The sequence below is a fragment of the Embiotoca jacksoni genome, unplaced genomic scaffold, assembly GCF_022577435.1.
Source record: "Embiotoca jacksoni isolate LCO1_2020_lvr unplaced genomic scaffold, fEmbJac1.0.p SCAF_4, whole genome shotgun sequence".
NCBI classification, from domain to species: domain Eukaryota; kingdom Metazoa; phylum Chordata; class Actinopteri; family Embiotocidae; genus Embiotoca; species Embiotoca jacksoni.
Window position 1 is genome coordinate 20,971,860 of NW_027185392.1, and position 17,267 is coordinate 20,989,126.

Sequence of the window (17,267 nt, forward strand, 5' to 3'; positions counted from 1 at the left end):
TAGAATACAAGCACTCACAGATCATCAAACTTTATAGGCCATCATCAGCATAGTAAAAACATAGGGAAATGACTGCACAGAAATAATAGTAAGGACAAACTAATCAATCAGCAACGAACTGGACAATTGAATCCACCTGAACATGACACACCCCTTTGAAGGTAGAAGAGCTCATATTATGTGACAACAATGACCATAACAGTAGTGGCTGGTGTGCCAAGTCAAAAGGTAATAAGGGGGGCACGGTGGTGCAGTGGTTAGCATTGTCGCCTCACAGCAAAAAGGTTCCGGGTTCGAATCCGGTCCTGGGCCTTTCTGTGCGGAGTTTGTATGTTCTCCCTGTGCTTGCGTGGGTTCTCTCTGGGTTCTCCAGCTTCCTCCCATCATCCAAAAACATGCACCTCAGGTCAGGTTACCTGGCACCGCGCTAGTGGCAGCCCGTTGCAGCAGCTCTCCCCTGAGAGCCCCCCATGCTGTAGCGAAGAAATTTCCCCTCGGGGATTAATAGAGTACTATAAAATAAAAAATAATATGAGAACATGCCCAAAACAGTAAACATGTAACAGGAAATCAATATATATTCCAGTTACATCAAAGTGTGCAACAGTTTCCATAGTGATATACACAACCCATAAAAACACTGTCACAACGTAGAGATGTGTCTGTGATAAAATATGTTGAAAACCGTAATAAGGACAATGAGAATATAGAAGAAAATTGAATACAAGCTATAAGACCCTAATAAGTGGTTTGATTTTTATTCAAGTGGAATAGAGACCTGCATAGCATGCATGAAATGTAAAAGTACAACTATTTACACAATTCAAATCCACAATTAATTAGGGGCAAATAGCAGAAAGAGCTGTTCTACTGCACTATAAGACCCCGTAAATACATTTTGGAATAAATATATTAAAGAAAATGATGCAGAAAAGAAGTCAAGAATATAAAGAACTACACAATAGAATCTGAATATATTAAAATAGTAACGTCCTCCTTATATTACAAAAAGGATCCAAGCAAAAGTTGTTTTTTCAGGCCTTCTGGACTCTCGTTTCGTAATGTGTGGATCCATATTGCTTTTCTCTGTGATAATAATCTTTTTTTTTTTTTTTTTAAGTATGTACCACTGTTGAAGTGGTACATCCTTGCTAAGGAAACAAAGATCTTGGCCAGCTAAATTGAAATGTCTGCCCACTGCTTTCTCATCTTAGTTATGTATACTATGACGTGCATTTGTATACATGTCATAGGATGATTTAAAATATGAATACGTTGCTTACATGGCAGTTTCTGTCAGAGTTCTTCCATTAGCATCCAGTTTTGTCAAAAACGACTTATATAGGTTTCAGGTTTACACAATCCACAAATAAAGATGACCATAAATGGGTCACCGGTAAACACACTCACAGCAGAGAGTTTGAAAGCAGTTGTTATCCAAAAGGTTGTGTGTTATGGAAATGGGTGATGTGTTTCTGCACAATCATCAAGTCGACCAATGATGACTCATACGTGCAATAGATCAGTCTAGTTTTTATAGTCTTTATCAACTATTGCACCATAACCAGGCAATTGATTCTGAATCAATGGAAGGTGTTTGTTTGCAATCCTGAATGAAAACGCACATTTTGTTCATAAAAACAAAATGTGGAAGTAAACTGGAGGCTGATTACCCAATACACTCACTTATAATCATGCCATACAACATGTGAGGTACAGTAGTGTCCAGTAAATTAAGTTGTGTGAGAAAATAAACAGTGTTGATGATAACACATAAGTAGGTTTAACTGAAATAGCCACAAAACCTGCCTCGACACACTATATAATCTGTACATCATACAACATCCTCTAAACTCAGACATTATGTTTGAAGACGAAAAAAAATCCTTCGCTAAATATTTGATTTATGAAGACATTTCAAAAAAATTGTAAAACCCAGTGTTGGTTATTTTTGCTGCACATCTACGGTCCACCTCAGCTGAATGATCTGCCTCAGTGGAAAGTTTGATTCATTTGTGATGTAGCAGGAAAATGTTCTCTTCTAAAACAAAGCCACATCTGAAATGAAATTGCTCCAGCACAACAAAAGACTCTGACCCAACAACAAGCAGGAGGAGTGCTGAGGCTAAAAATAGACACTGAACCATCCCCTTATGGTGCCTTCAAGTGCTCCTTGTAAGGATGGCCTACTTTCATGTTTGGAAGTCATGGGCTGCTGCAGCTTTGTGCATTCATCAGTTCTCACAGTCCAACATGACGGCTTCAAATGATTTGAGTTTGTCAAAGGGATATTTCAAAGGTATTCAAAGAAGCTGAAACCAGAGATTATGTTGCAATTTATGCTTAAAAACACTAAAAGGATTATTTGTTTATCAAAATGGTTGCCTATTAATGATCTGTTGAGCAATGATTTGAACAATCGTCTTATGTCTAGAGTCCTGTTTCTGTCCATCTGACAAATGTAAGTCCAATACTCTCTTTTTAGTTCAATCTTTCTCAATTTGTGGGGAAAAAGGTTGGTGGCAAGATCACTAATCATTGCGTTCATCAGTATGTCACCTACTCTGTCACTGGTTTTTACAATACCGTACAGCAGGGTTTTAAAACTTTTAAAATTGAAAACAGCTGCTTTCTGCAGCTGGAAAGGACTTTGTTACGAGAAGAGAGAGTAAAGCTGTTCACTGTGCAACCAAAATAATGAGCTGAAAGATGTTAAAACACACTGTAAAGTTACAGAGTCCGGTGATAATTCTCTGTGGGTTTATACTCAAGCAAGTTCCAAGAGTCATTTAACTCACTGACATCTTTACAGAAATGAAAGGAAACAAACGGCCACCTGAAGCTGTACGAAAAATGTAAATATGCTCAGTTTGCATGAAATTATCATTCAAAAAAAATAAGAAGGCTCCAGGGTTTGTAGTTAAGGAACTAAAACTTCCAGCCAACTGTCCTTCAAAATCTATGAGGAAGATATTGTTTATAAAGTTGTTTATCTTCATAATGTTAATTGTAGCAACAGTTTCCATGCTGCAAATGTTGTATTTTGGCAACTAGATCATCTCCAAGTCCAACCAGCCACTGTTTATTCTATAGAGAAATATTGCCCCGAGAAGCAGGCCCCACCCTCTGGTCTGCACACACACACACACACACACACACACACACACACACACACACACACACACACCACCGCCCATTTGGCCTCAGGCAGAGGCAGCATAAGTATAATCACACATAACACCGTCACCATAGCGACCAGTCGGGTACAGACCTGAAGTGAAGTCATGTTTGGTTGTTTTCTTTGCTTAAGAACCGCTCAGCTTAAAGAACTGCTCATTCAACGTCCGTGTCAAGATCAAACTGTGATGAAGTGTGATTGAAACTGCCGACACACACCAGTAACAACAAATCACTTTCCATTTACATTGTATGTATATTTTCAGGGATCTTCAGGATCTCTTTGCATGAGATAACATAATAGATAGATAACAGCTTTAATGCAAATTACATGTGAATTGAAACATTTCCTGCCTAACAGCAGTTAAAAATAAATAAATCATGCACTGCAGTTAGAAAGTAAAATAATACATTTTAAACTATTTGCAGGCCACTTTTTGCTCAACAACAATTACCATTGAAGGTGATTCTTGTTGATTTTAAACTATTATTGATTGTATTGTTACAAACAAGTAATGACGACTACACATGTAAGACAATTGATATCCATTCCCGTGTTTGTGTTTCCGACGCCATGTTCATGTCATAGTGGAAGAAAAAACTGTTTGCCTTAATATCGCAGCATAATTTTAGTTGCCATGAATTATAGGATTTGCCTGATTTAAGGTCTAAATTTGATATTTTCACACAGTTCTGCAGTTTCACTTCAACTCCAAGAAAATAAATAATTCCTTTTATCTTTTTATTTCCCACTAATAGCTCTCACTGTGCTTACTCTCATTTTTATTCTATTTAAAAAAAAAAAGATAACTTTAGCCCTTACTGATCCCCAGCTTCAGGTTTATTGTAGCTTATAATATGATCCATAATATAAAATATGGTGCAGATTTCAAACCTCGGCTGAACCTTTGTTAATCTTGAACAACATGCTGCAGATCCAGGAGGGCTTGAAAGTTGCTGTGCAGGGTTCTTGACAGGCTCCTTCCGTTTGACCTCAGTCATGCCGCTGCTTAGTAACCTTATTTACACCGGGGACAACTCCATATATGGAGTACAGATGACGCCACCACCGCTGAGAGCGGGGAGGAGGGGCTGCGGTTGCACGTTCACGCCATGGCTTTTCCACTGTGGGACGCGCGCTGGGGCTTTACTACCGGATGAGCCATATATGGAGGCTGAGTGTGAGTGAGTGACGTTTTGTGTTGTGTGCTTGCTTGCGTGTGAGCGAGCGAGCGAGAGAGAGAGTAGAAACTCCCTGGAAACTGGAGACACGTTTCCTTCTCCCACGTAAATTTCTCGAACTGCTGGCTGGGTTTTTACCAGAATGTAAACACTGATTACAAAATGTCACGCTGCTCAACTTCCTCAAACACTGGGCAGCAAATCTATTGTGTTCAATATCTGATTGTAAACTTGTTGTTTAGCTGTTGTTGCGAAGAAACATACAACGCAACGCACGACATTGCACCTTGTGTTATATTATCAATGTGTGGTGTGAGTATATAAATATTCACTTTGACTTTATTAATATAGACTTTATTTAAACTATATTTAATTATAATACCACTAATGTGTCTCTCCTGGAATAACATTGGCTTTGAATAATGTTTTGTCATCCTGCTTGGTTAAAGCTTTATTTCATGGTTTCTATACAAGAATACATTCACAGTAATTTGTGGAATAATTGTCTTTATAGAAAAGTTAACCCAAAAGAAAACAAACCCGGTTTCTTGGAATCTTTTACGAAAGCTGACAAAATGAGGCTGAAAATGAGGAGAGCGAGATTAATAATATAAGATAAAACCGCACAGAATCGAATCTGCTAAATTGGACTTCACGGACTGCAGGAGCGAGAAATGACTGTCTTCAGAAGCAGAAATCTAAATAATAAAGAGATTAACTGTGAGAAAAAAGGGGGAGACGGAACAGATGGTGTGTGTGTGTGTGTGTGTTGTACAGCTACAGCAGGTGTGGGCGGCGCCTGTTTGTCACTTACTGAGGAATGAAGTCCACGTTACGTCAGAGAGGAAATAAAACGCCACCCTGCTACTCACATGCTCTCATTTCTCCGAATACAACAATTGGTGAACAGTTGAAGTCCGAGCTGAGACAGATCACAAACTAGAAACTAAAGTTAAGCTCAAGACAGAAAAAGCCTGTCGCCTTTGGTGAAAGTGCCAAAAACAACTGGCGCGCAATTACGCATAAAAAGAATGAGTGCCACAACCGCAATGGAAGTGAACGTCGAAGCCAGACGGATCCTGGCCGTGTCGATAAGCAAGCTGTATGCCTCCAGGACCCAGAGAGGGGGACTGAGACTCCACCGGAGCCTCCTGCTCTCCCTGGTCATGAGGTCCGCCCGGGACATCTATCACTCTTCCCGGGAGAACGAGGGGCCGAGCGGCGCACAGTCATCTTCAGAGGAGCCAATGGACACCACAACCAACCCGGGGGAACAAACCCGACTGCCAGAGCCTCAGCCAGAGCCCCAACCGGCACTAAACTCAGCCGAGACAGCTCCAGAGGAGCTGGAAACGGAGGACGGCTGCGATAGCGAAATCACAGAGGACAAAGAGAACATGAGCCCGGCGAGACAGTCCAGGAAACGCCGGGGCAAGGCGTCGGCGGCGCCTGACTTCCTTCCCAGCAAGAGGGCGAGGCTGGAGCCCGGGGAAGAGAGGTATGCGGCCCCACTGGCCAGCTGTCGCGCCGGGGTCGTGGAGTCCCTGACTACTTTGTCCCTAAATCGGGTTATACCTGCCTTTTGAACAGATGGAGGGAGAAAATAGCTTCCAATTGGACTTTGGAGCGGAATGATTCTCAACACATCGTTAACCTACAAGGGCGGTTTGATCCGTTTGCGCAACGAGGAGCTGACCTACATCAGCAGTCCCGGGACAGAGGGATTACCGGGGCCATGGTGCGAGCTCTCCGGACCGTCCTAGTGTGCCTGCCGGGCCGGTAAAGCCCCCACGGAGAACAACATGCAAAGAAGCAGAAGAAACAGGCCAAAGGGAGCTACAGGCTGGAAAGTTTGAGTTCGAAACTGAAGGGGAACTGGTTGTGTTGCTTTTTGTTTCCTGGTGATTCACCTTCCGTTAAATGAGTCCAAACAAGTGACTACTGCTGACTCAAAGCGTGTATGTGTGAATCAGCAGAGATGCCAGTCAGAAAGAGAAGTGGTAAAGAGTTGACCACAGAGCAAGGTGCACACACACATAAACAAAACCAGGATTTCAGGGAAATTCCTGCCTTGATACCCGGATATCAGACACTGAAAGAAGAAGGACAGCTGAGGCGCACGCCACACACACATTTACATGCACATTTAACCGCTGCTGTGGACTTTGATAAATCAATACTACTGCTTGGGGACTGTCCTACTTACTATGTTCACATGGTGCTTTGGAAAAAAGAACAGGCTATCCACAAGGGGTTGGAAGCCAACGAATCTACTTTTTCTGTTTTACTGTCACTGAAAATGTCCTGTTCATGTCTGACCTGTGAAATAATATTACCTCACATTCCAAGCTGCTTTTTTATTTGTATGATTGGATTAATGTTGTACATATTTGTAATAAACATGTTGAAAGGGTTATCGGTTGTCCTGGGCTCTTTGTTCTTAAATGATTCATGTTCAGGAGGTATTTAAAGTGTCTGAGTCAAATCTTATTTCCAAATTAAAAGGCTGTTGGTCTACATGAGGCCACAGTTCACAGGGTCAATCCTTTTATAAGAGGGAGGAGGTTGGTACAACCCAGCGCCAGTCTGGCTTGCTGCCGCTAATCTCATGCTTACAGTAAGACACACACATATTCATACAAACAAACACACACAGCCTCCCTGGTCGTATCATTTCCGGTGGATTATGACTGAATCCTGAATCACATCCTTCCTTCCCAACATGACCTGACACTGATTCAGAGGGGGGATATTAAAAGAGCTACGCAACATCACAGCAGCAGCTGGGGCCAAACACCAAGCTGAATAATGCAGAGAAGCAGCAGGTAGTGTTTACAGCCCGAGGGCCTCGTCATCATCCACTTCCCGTCAGCTGCCTGGAATCAAACGGCACCAGAAACTGGTGGTGATATTGATCGGGTTGTTGTCGTCCCTGTGCTCATATAAGATCCCTGTCACAGTAAATATCATCCTCCTACTCACTTCTCCTTTCCAACATATTAACACAGCCTTTGAGTGAAGAAGAGGAAGTAGGAAAGAAAACTTTGTGGCACTGCCAGGAAGACAAAAAAAAAAAAAAAAAAAAAAAAAAAAAGAGAAATAATGATTTCACTCTGACAAAGGTTTAATGAAACAGTTTATTTGAGAGTTATTTTTGATTTTACAGCATCCTGGATCTTATTTTGTAGTTTTGACCCTCTATACTGTCACGTATGGTGACATCGTACTCATCAAATTAACTGCTGTAAAACAAGGCAACAGACAAGCTCTGACAAGGACAGCGGGTGTCAGATAATCTGCCAAGTCATAAAAAAAAAAATCCCCCAGTTTGTTCTACACATTGCAAAAAGCCGAATAATCTTTTAATGTGACAATTCTCCTGTTGATGAAGGCTGTAAGATATGAAAGATAAGGCAGTTGGATATAGTAAGAGGGGAAGAGAGGTAGGATTGTTAAAAAAAAAAAAGAAGACCTCATTGGAAAGTGATTTACCCGCTTGTAGAAGAGCGTGAAGTCACAATTTACCTGCAGGTTCAAATCACATGATGGTTTTCTTTTACTACACACTGTTCTCACAGTACTTTTGGGAAGTTGTTTTGCACAACTTTCACATGACTGTGAGTATGAAAAGTTACATAAATATGAACATTTAATATCTGGAATCAGGGTTTAAAAGATCTCCCCTTTTCAAAATGGCCCATTTTTTTCTTTTTACAGTGTCTTTAGTCGTATTTAGTCTTACTTTGTAGTTTTGACCATCCTGTCTGTCACTTTTGGTGACCTGTCATCACACCTGTCATCTGTGTTGACTTGTAAGTGCACAAATCATCATAATCCAAGTCTTTTGGAGACTCTAAACTTCTTTTATTTATTGGCTTGAGGCCTTTGGACACATTCTAACCGGTAATATTTATCATCATATCATTATGTATTTATTTGTAAAAAAAAAATGTTGTTATGCATTTGTTATGCTTCTGGTTTTTTTTTTTTTTTTTAACATGACATCTGAACCACTACAGTAAAATAGAAGAAATTTCCCTAAGGAATTTTCACAAAATTACCTTTACAGGCATGGGTTAATGTAAGTACACTGTCATTTCAGACGATCTGAAGATAGACAATAGTGAGAAAACACCCCGACGCCTTTTTAATAATGTCAACGCCGTGAGTAAACATCTTATGCTACAATAATAGCAATCGTTTACTCACTCAATGTATTTGTGCTGTGCGGTCTCTCTCTACATAAACTTATGTTACGCGCACAATTTAGTAAATTGTGGCCTCGATTTAGTGTTTCCTGCACTATTTTTATTTTATTGTAACACAATGACTTTTTTCTTCTTATTCCCTTAATTTCTCTGATTTTCCTTTGGGAGAATTCACACCTTCAGTTTAGGATCCACTGATAGAAAATTACTCACAATTTTACATTCAGTAATGTTGTTTTCATATATCAAGGCTCAGCAGCTGCGTTATCACACTGTGAATGTTAATGCCACCAAATATTCCCACAGCATATGAATGACCGCATAAACCCCCAGATCAGAGTTTTATCACAGTGACCTTGATCTGCAAACTACAGCCACTGGCTTAACATAAAAGAAACAACTTCCATATCTGGTTCAGGCCATATGGGGGATTCCGCTTTGATTTATTTATTTTTTTAAACTGAAGTATAAATCCTTCTTTAAGCAGATATAATTATTCAGCTGAAGAGGATTTGAGGATGTAATGGTGTTTGTCAGTGTGTAAAACAAGGACTTAAGTCACTCTGTCATTTAAAAGGCATCGTAATTGGCTTGTGGACTTAAACAACCACTTAAAAATGCAAATTAGTTCAGTGAAATTACACGACAATGAGAGAAAACTCCACGCTGTGGTCTTTATTATGGTCATAGTTACTCATAAAGACGTTCTGTGTGTCATATCAGTGAGTCCCATCTCTCATTGCAGAGTAATGGAGGGTTAAAACACAGGCGGGAAAGTAAGTCTGGAAAGGCAGAAATCTCTCTTTGAAGGAGTCATCATAGAGTCACTGACATCAATCATCATCACTCATTTACATATACACAATTGGAATCACTGCCCTCCGTTACGCTTTCAAGGACTTCTGCGAGCCTCAGATGTGTCACATTGATCCACAAGATTTGGATCGATGACATCTCGGACTTAACTGCTCACATGAGATTAGAAGCTGCGATCTGGGGGCTGCTTGCCTGAATGCTCAGAGTTATTCACAGCAGCCGTACACAATGTTCCACATGGCCACTTTAATAAGAATACAGCATGTCCTTGGACAGTACATGTGCTTCATCCATCCATTATCTGCACCTGCTTTATCCTGAACGGGGTCACAGGGATGCTGGAGCCTATCCCAGCTCACTTTGGGCGAAGGCAGGCTAAACAAGTCGCCAGTCCATCACAGTTATACACTTATGCACAGACAGAAACAAAGACCCTTCACACTCCAGGGCAATTTTGTCCAGAATCACCAACTAACCTGACACAAACATGTCTTTCGATGGTGGGAGGAAGCCAGAGTGTCCGGAGAGAACTCATGCAGGCACAGAGAGAACATGCAAACTCCACACAGAAGGGCTCCAGGCCGGGGTTTGAACCAGAACCCTCTTCCGGTGAGGTGACAGTGCTAACCACTGCACCACTGCGCCACTGTGTCGCCCTACATTTCCTTCAATCAAACCGTGTTACACACACACTGTACTTTTTAAATAGACACGTTGTGCCTTCAATCAACCAGCATCTCTCATACTAAATATAATTTTCAGAACACAAACAGGATGTTATTTTCTCTTACTAGTTTGTAAACTTGTGTGCTGAAAGGGCCATTAATGGACTCAGAGGTGCAAATCTTCCTGCCAGGGAAACTGCAGGTGTGATTTTTTTGTTCCTTTTATTCAAATGTACTTCATACTTTGTAGCTTTGGCAAAAAAAAAAAAAATAGCTGCTTTGTAGTGGTTATTACAAAGAGAAATCTATTACTCCAACAGGTAATCAAACGGGACACGATCTGGAAACCCTGGACATTCGTTGTAACTGTCTCCTACTTGTCACCTGGTGTGAGACTTGACTGTGACAGTTTCAGTGACTGTCCTGGGTCACTGCTGTGAGTCAGACTGCTGTTATCAGTGGTGTTGGCCTGTAAAAGATAATTACTACACTACATTTACTGCTTTTACTCAGCAGGAAGTGTTCCTATCCCTTAAGGATGCATCATAAACTTTTAATATATTGATATAATTATATATTTCATACATATACATTCTGTAAATAAACAAGAGGTAGCAGTGCTGAAACGATTATGTCAATAAATCAATGATTAACCATTCATGAGGCTCATGCCGTGTTACAGATGGCGTATTTGTGCACTAACGCTCGCTATTTTGAGTGCAGTGTTCTACAAGTACCCGGATCATGTACTCAAAATGGTCCAAAATATTTGTGTGAAACGCTGGACAATTTCCACCCTGAATAGTCACCGCCGTAAAGAATTGAAGAATCAGAGTGTTTATTGAGTGTGTCAAACACAGGGCACAAAAATATGTTAATTTTTGGGTAAATGAATCAAAGCTGCAGATCATTTGGTGGTGGATGTATTCACATGCTGAGGTCATTTCCGCTCTGTGTAGAACGACAGTGTGCGATTTGAAACAACAGTACCATGTCAAAATTCCTGCACTACTTAAGCATGTAATTCAGTTCAATTCAATTCAATTTGATTTATTTTGCACCAAATCACAACATAGGTCACTATGGCACATCATGGCACTAAAAACATTAAAGTCCTTACAGTGGAACTTTACAACATTATACAGAGAAACCCAACAATTCAACAATTCCCACAAAAGTTAGGAGGGAAAAAAACCTCCTTTTTAAGGGAGAAAAACCTCTGACAGAGGGAAGGAAAAACTCCCTCTTAACAGGAAGAAGCCTCCGACAGAACCAGGCTCAGAGGTGGGCGGCCATTTGCCTCGACCGGTTGGGGTGAGAGGAGAGCAGAGAGAGAAAAGGACAGCATAGAGATAGAAGAGAAGAACTGTTGGTGGAGACGACAAGCGCAAGGCAGAGACATGCAGCTCCATGACGGGACATCTGCAAAAAAAAGAAAGAATGTAAGATGTAAGAGCACTGTTTGTTAGTGTACTATATGTTATTTGGATCACGGCATCAGTCTAAAGCTGTTTGTGTAAGGCTGTGAGGCTGTGAAATTATATAGTTATAGTATGTCATGTAATTTAACTTTAAAGTTAAAATCCATAAATATAAGCTGCGTTTAAAAAAAAAAAAAAAAAAAGGCTTTAAAACATTTGGACACTGTGATTTCGGCAAGCATGACTCAAACAGGAGTAAACAGACTATTTTCAGCTGCAGATTCATCAACATTTGTTGCTCTAGTGAGTTCAAGTATTTCCGGCAGAAGAACAGCGTCAAAATAAACAATAGAGCGTGTGTTCATTGTCATAAAGGAACTTGTGAGCATGGAGCTCAATGGCAACGAGGGATGAAATCTGATTACAAAGAATAAAATATGTGTTTGTCGGATCACTTCACTGCTGTTTCAGTCTTTTAATGGGTTTTTTTTTGACAATAAGGAAAAACAGCAAATATCATCAGTTTCTCTTAAAATGTTGGGGATGAAATATATTTCTTCTACCACACAAATCTAATGGATGTATTAGTGTTGCTGCAGCAGCAGAGCAAACTGCAGAGATGTTTTTCAGTGATGTATTCCCTGGGCCAATCGTACACTGTGTGTATGCGAGGCAGCCTGATTAAGATGCGGAGTGCAGTGGCCAGACAGTCGCAGTGACGTCGAGCTCTAACAGCTCAGAGCTAAAAAAAGAACAGTGCAGGAAATGTGACAGGATGCATGTATCGACCGGCGCTCTCCTCCCTGTGATGGAGGCAGATACACCGTGCAACCAATCACGGTGAGTCCCCGCATTACATGCGTCATATAACATAAATAACACGTCTGTGGAAGTCACATGTATGCATGTGGTTTCATGACAGTCATATATATTTGACTGTCATGAAAATGACGTGAAAGTGTTTGGTGTGTATGTTGAACCAGATGTTGACCCCTAATATCTGAAAATATGATATTAAGTTTAGCTATTATAGGTGAAGAAGGAAACAGATTAATATAGTAGCAATAAAACCTGAATATATAATAACGAAATTGAAATTTTCACAATCCCCACTCATGCACATGATAGTATTGTAATTCGATATTTATGGCAAACATAATAAAATTATGACTATTTCTGTCACATTTGTTAACTCTTAGGTTGCAGAAGACATTGAGGGAGGAAGTGCCTGCTGGTAGAGATGACATTTAATTACTAATATCAATATAAATCCACATGTAGGCAATTTGTGTTTCTCATAACTGCATAGCTGACATATTGGTCCTATTGCAAATTAGTTTCTTACACCTGTTTTTATGCACATTTCAGTTATTTGTGCATAAATACCACAAAACAAACCAACAAACAAACCAACAAACAAACAAACAAGCTAACAAACCAACAAAGCAAAAACATCGAACAAAATTTTTGATATCTCAAAATGTTTTTACATGTGGCTGAGCTGAACTATGTGACAAAGTACAATGGCAACATGCTGGTCAAATAAATCATGATGCACATGAAACATGAAACTTTCCTTAAACAATTACAGAACATATTATTTCTATATTTCCATCATGTTTTCTCCAGCCATCCACTGGCTTGACACATCTTGATGCTCCCTCTTCCTCTGTGAGGTTTAATGGCACCTGACAGGAGAATTACTGCCACCAGTGTGACAGTAGTGCATCAAAATGTGCTTTAATTTGCGTTCTTTAGCCGATTTTCCCGAGAATCAGTTGAGCTACATTTGGCTCGGGAGTGTTGTCCTCTGCAACTGACTAAGTGAACCTTAATGACCTGTCACGCACACTAAATCATTTGGGACTATTTGATCCAATAATAAAAAAAAAATAATAATAAAAAAAAGCAAGGACACTGCAGTCTCCAACACGTTTTTCTGTGTGTTTCTGTGAACAGGAAGTCACGCTTTGATGAAATCTTGTTAGTAAGTTCCTTGTGCTTCTCTGAAAAGGAGGCGGAAGTATTCTGTGTTGCAGCTCTCTCTCTCTCTCTCTCTCTGTGTGTGTGTGTGTGTGTGTGTGTGTGTGGGGATGATCACTTGATGATCACATGCTAAAAGGTTGTGAACACATTACCTCATCTTTCTCAGTGTGTGACTGACTGAAGTGTTTCATTACAGCAGGTGAGAGACCAACAATGAATGTGTATAAGTAGAAAGTCTATGTGTGTGTGAGTGTGTATGTGTGTGTGTGTGTGTTTGTGTGTGTGTATGTGTGTTTGTGTGTGTGTGTGTGTGTGTGTGTGTGTGTGTGTGTGTGTGTGTGTGTGTGTGTGTGTGTGTGTGTGTGTGTGTTTGTGTGTGTTTGTGTGAGTGTGTGTTTGGCAGCAGCCGATCTAGCAGAGACAGGAAGTGATGCGTTGATGCTGGAGGGCAACAGAATGTGTAGGAGGAGTCTATTTTAAGACTGCTGCAAAAGGACAGAACGCTCTGATACATCTGGCCTTGTATGACTGTGTGTGTGTGTGTGTGTGTGTGTGTGTGTGTGTGTGTGTGTGTGTGTGTGTGTGTGTGTGTGTGTGTATGTGTGCATGATGCGGTCGGCTAATGGCCAGAGGCGATGCTTTTAGTGTCTTTAAAGCCCACAGATAAGTGTAGCTTTTCACAAAAATCCTATTCAGACATAATACTTCTTGTGTTTTCAGGCTTTTTGGGTGTCGGTGAGATGCCACATAGGCAGTGTGTGTGTGTGTGTGTGTGTGTGTGTGTGTGTGTGTGTGTGTGTGTGTGTGTGTGTGTGTGTGTGTGTGTGTGTGTGTGTGTGTGTGTGCCTGTGTGTGTGTGTGCTGGTGGGAAACAGACAGACAAACAGACACATGAGTGGACACACCGACACAGTAATGAGGAGGAGGAAGGACAGATGTGACAAGATGGACAGCTGCAGGAAGAGCAGCCAGCACATAAAGAGAGGAAGGAGAAAAAAAAAAAAAGGAAGGAGGTGTCATTAAAACGTGACACGGGAGGGGGAAGTGTAGGACACAGCAAAAGGCTGCATGAGTCTTTGTGTGTCGGTGTGTGTGTGTCTTCCATAACCCACACTGGTGACGTAGTGCCAGACGTAGACAGAGGGGAGGAGGACGAGGGAGGCAGACGGAGGATGCTCAGTGTGGGGGCGTTTGATTTCAACACGCTTTGAATTCTTAACCAGAGAGAGGAGCAGCTCGGAGGAGTCTCACCTGTGATGACATGGAGGAGAACTGGTGTGAGTCGCTGCTTCTCTCCTCGGTTCAGGAAGATGTACTGGTCATTATTTAATGTTATATATAGATACAGATGGAAGACACAACAGGGAGGCCTGTGTTTACCCTCCTGAGGATGTGATGGTGATAAATGAAGCGCTCTCTGTGTGTTTAAAGGTGTTTTTATTAAATGAATAATGTCACCCTGTTATGAAACAGTATTTTTCTGCAGAGAAGACTAATGTTATTAAATGACTGTAGAGATACACATCACTCTTACTCAGACTTTATTAAGAAACGTTCAGGTTCATCGAAGCTGACAGTTTACTGGAATCTCAGTTTGAAAACTTTGATTACTAAATTATTATTTACAATTACAGCAGCCCAGATTGTTCTGTATTATATTTAAAGGTAAAGTATAATCTAACAAAAGGATTTTGAAAGTTGTTGTAATGACGTTGCTAAAATGTTATTCATCTACATATTAATTATACATAATTAGCTTTGCTAATGTAACTGCACAATAAGAGCAGTAATTACTGTTCTCACTGTGTTCCTATCATTATATTTAACTGTAGAATTCATTAAATCACGTTTCAAGTTTAATCATGTTGCATCTAATTTGCTGCTCTTAATGATAATGAGTTTTTCTTTAATCACGTAATTGTAACAGAATCCTGTTCTATGTTCTGGTGGCTCTTGTCAATTTCTGAGTAGCCTGACTGTTATTGTTCTTGTCCTGTTTGTTAGAAACTGTCAGACCGTCACAAATGATGAAGACTGTAATTAATGGATTCTTCTGTTACTCCTTTCTCAATCAGGCAACCAAAATGTACTCATGTCTCTCATTATTGTCACTTTATGTTTTTACCAATATGTGATAAATTAAAATGACAACTTTTGGCATTGATTTCATGAAACTGACTTCTTGTATACCTTGAATAAAGAATTCTGCACCTGTAATCAGAGGATGAAAACAGATTCTCATAAAGTGTAATCTGACAGACATGAAAACAGTGACATAATGTCGGAGGAGGATTCAACACGAATCTGGTTATGTGCACATGATTATATGCTATTCACAAAAATGTGAATATGTCTTAAAACTAGATTCTTACGCTACAAAACAGGGCCACAAGGTTAATGGTAGAGCTGCTGAGGCAAGACTCATCTTTGAGATGTTTAGTCTTTCAAGAAAATATGTAATCAACAAAATCTCTTGTATACAAGTGACGTGCTGTGAACCTCAGGATGTCTGCAGGTCTGGAGAAGTTGTCGACATGGAAACAAACTTGTCTCGAAAATGCAGCAAAAATTTTCCACGATTAAATTCTCTAAGTATTTCAGATTTACTCCGTACAGGAGTTGATTTAAAACATTCATGAGCCACACGTTAGGTTAGGTTAGGTTGGGTAGTTACTTTATTAATCCCCAAGGGGAAATTTTTAAATTACACTGACTGACATTAGTCTTGATTGTGATGAACACAAACTGTGTTTTGACGCAGTCACCTGCTGGAGCACCAGACGAGTACTAATCCACTGCTGAAATTAGCACCTGACAAAAGAACATTTACTTCAGGTACAGCTACTTTACTGTTTGGTTAAAAACTACAACACCCAGCTGACTTCTGGGCCTCCCCCCCCCCCCAAAAGAATAAAACTATTATCTTTGTCATGTATTTTAAAGATTTTCTTCTTCATTCAGGACCAGAGGGTCACGGGGCAGTATCCCATACAACAGGTGAGGGATGTTCAGAGAACACATTTTTGTTTTTTCTCTTTTTGTTGTACGTATTTGTTGACAATAATAAAAATACTTCGCACAGCCTAATCCTTGAATGAAATGCCATCGTTATTTGCTTATGCTTCGATCTGTGTGTATGTGTAGTTAACGACTAACAGGCGACAGATCAAAAAATTGAACCGTTGTCCATTTATTGCTAACATTTGCAATATTGTTTAAGATTGTAAACCGTTTTTTTTTTCCCCACTATGTGATGAATTAAAATAAAATATTCTGCCCGGTCTTGTATTGATTTCATCGTATCCACCGACAGCTTCCTGTGGACCAAAAAAATTTAATCGGATCATGTAAGGTCATGTCAGCAGGTGCAGGATCAATAAAGCAGACAGAAGGAAGGGTAGAATGCATTCTCTCTGGTTTATTCAGGTTCTGTAGGAAGAGTTCTGTTTGAAATTACAAAATGCACTGGTAGAAACAGCAGAGATAGAGAAAGAAACAGGGAGAGAAAGAGATGGTCGGAGAAAGAGAGAAAGAGAGAAAGAGAGAGGGAGAGGGAGAGAGAAGGAAGGGATTTCATAGCCGGAATAAACGGGAATAACATCACCAGATTCAGGTTCAGGCAGCTCTTTACTCTCAAAGGGATTGTTTTTCATCAAGGAAAAGTTTTGTATTCCTTCTCCCCCTTTTTAAAATCATTTTTTCTTTTTTTTTTGTAATGTTAGTTAAAGTGTTATCTATCCTTGTTGCCCTAAGGTTGTTCCCCCGTGAAATAACTGGCAAATATAACAAACAAACATTCTTTGATTTCATCA

General features: G+C 40.2%; 1 protein-coding gene across 1 annotated transcript; it reads left to right on the forward strand.

The window, feature by feature from the left end:
* Positions 1-5,226: 5,226 nt before the first annotated feature.
* On the forward strand, positions 5,227-6,773 carry ier2b (immediate early response 2b). The gene has a single exon (XM_069168089.1). It carries the CDS (start codon positions 5,391-5,393, stop codon positions 5,943-5,945), a length of 555 nt encoding a protein of 184 aa, XP_069024190.1. The 5' UTR covers positions 5,227-5,390; the 3' UTR covers positions 5,946-6,773.
* The last annotated feature ends 10,494 nt before the right edge of the window (positions 6,774-17,267 follow it).

Coding starts and splice junctions, on each gene's coding strand:
- ier2b (XM_069168089.1), top strand. CDS start 5,391: ATGAGTGCCACAACCGCAATGGAAGTGAACGTCGAAGCCAGACGGATC.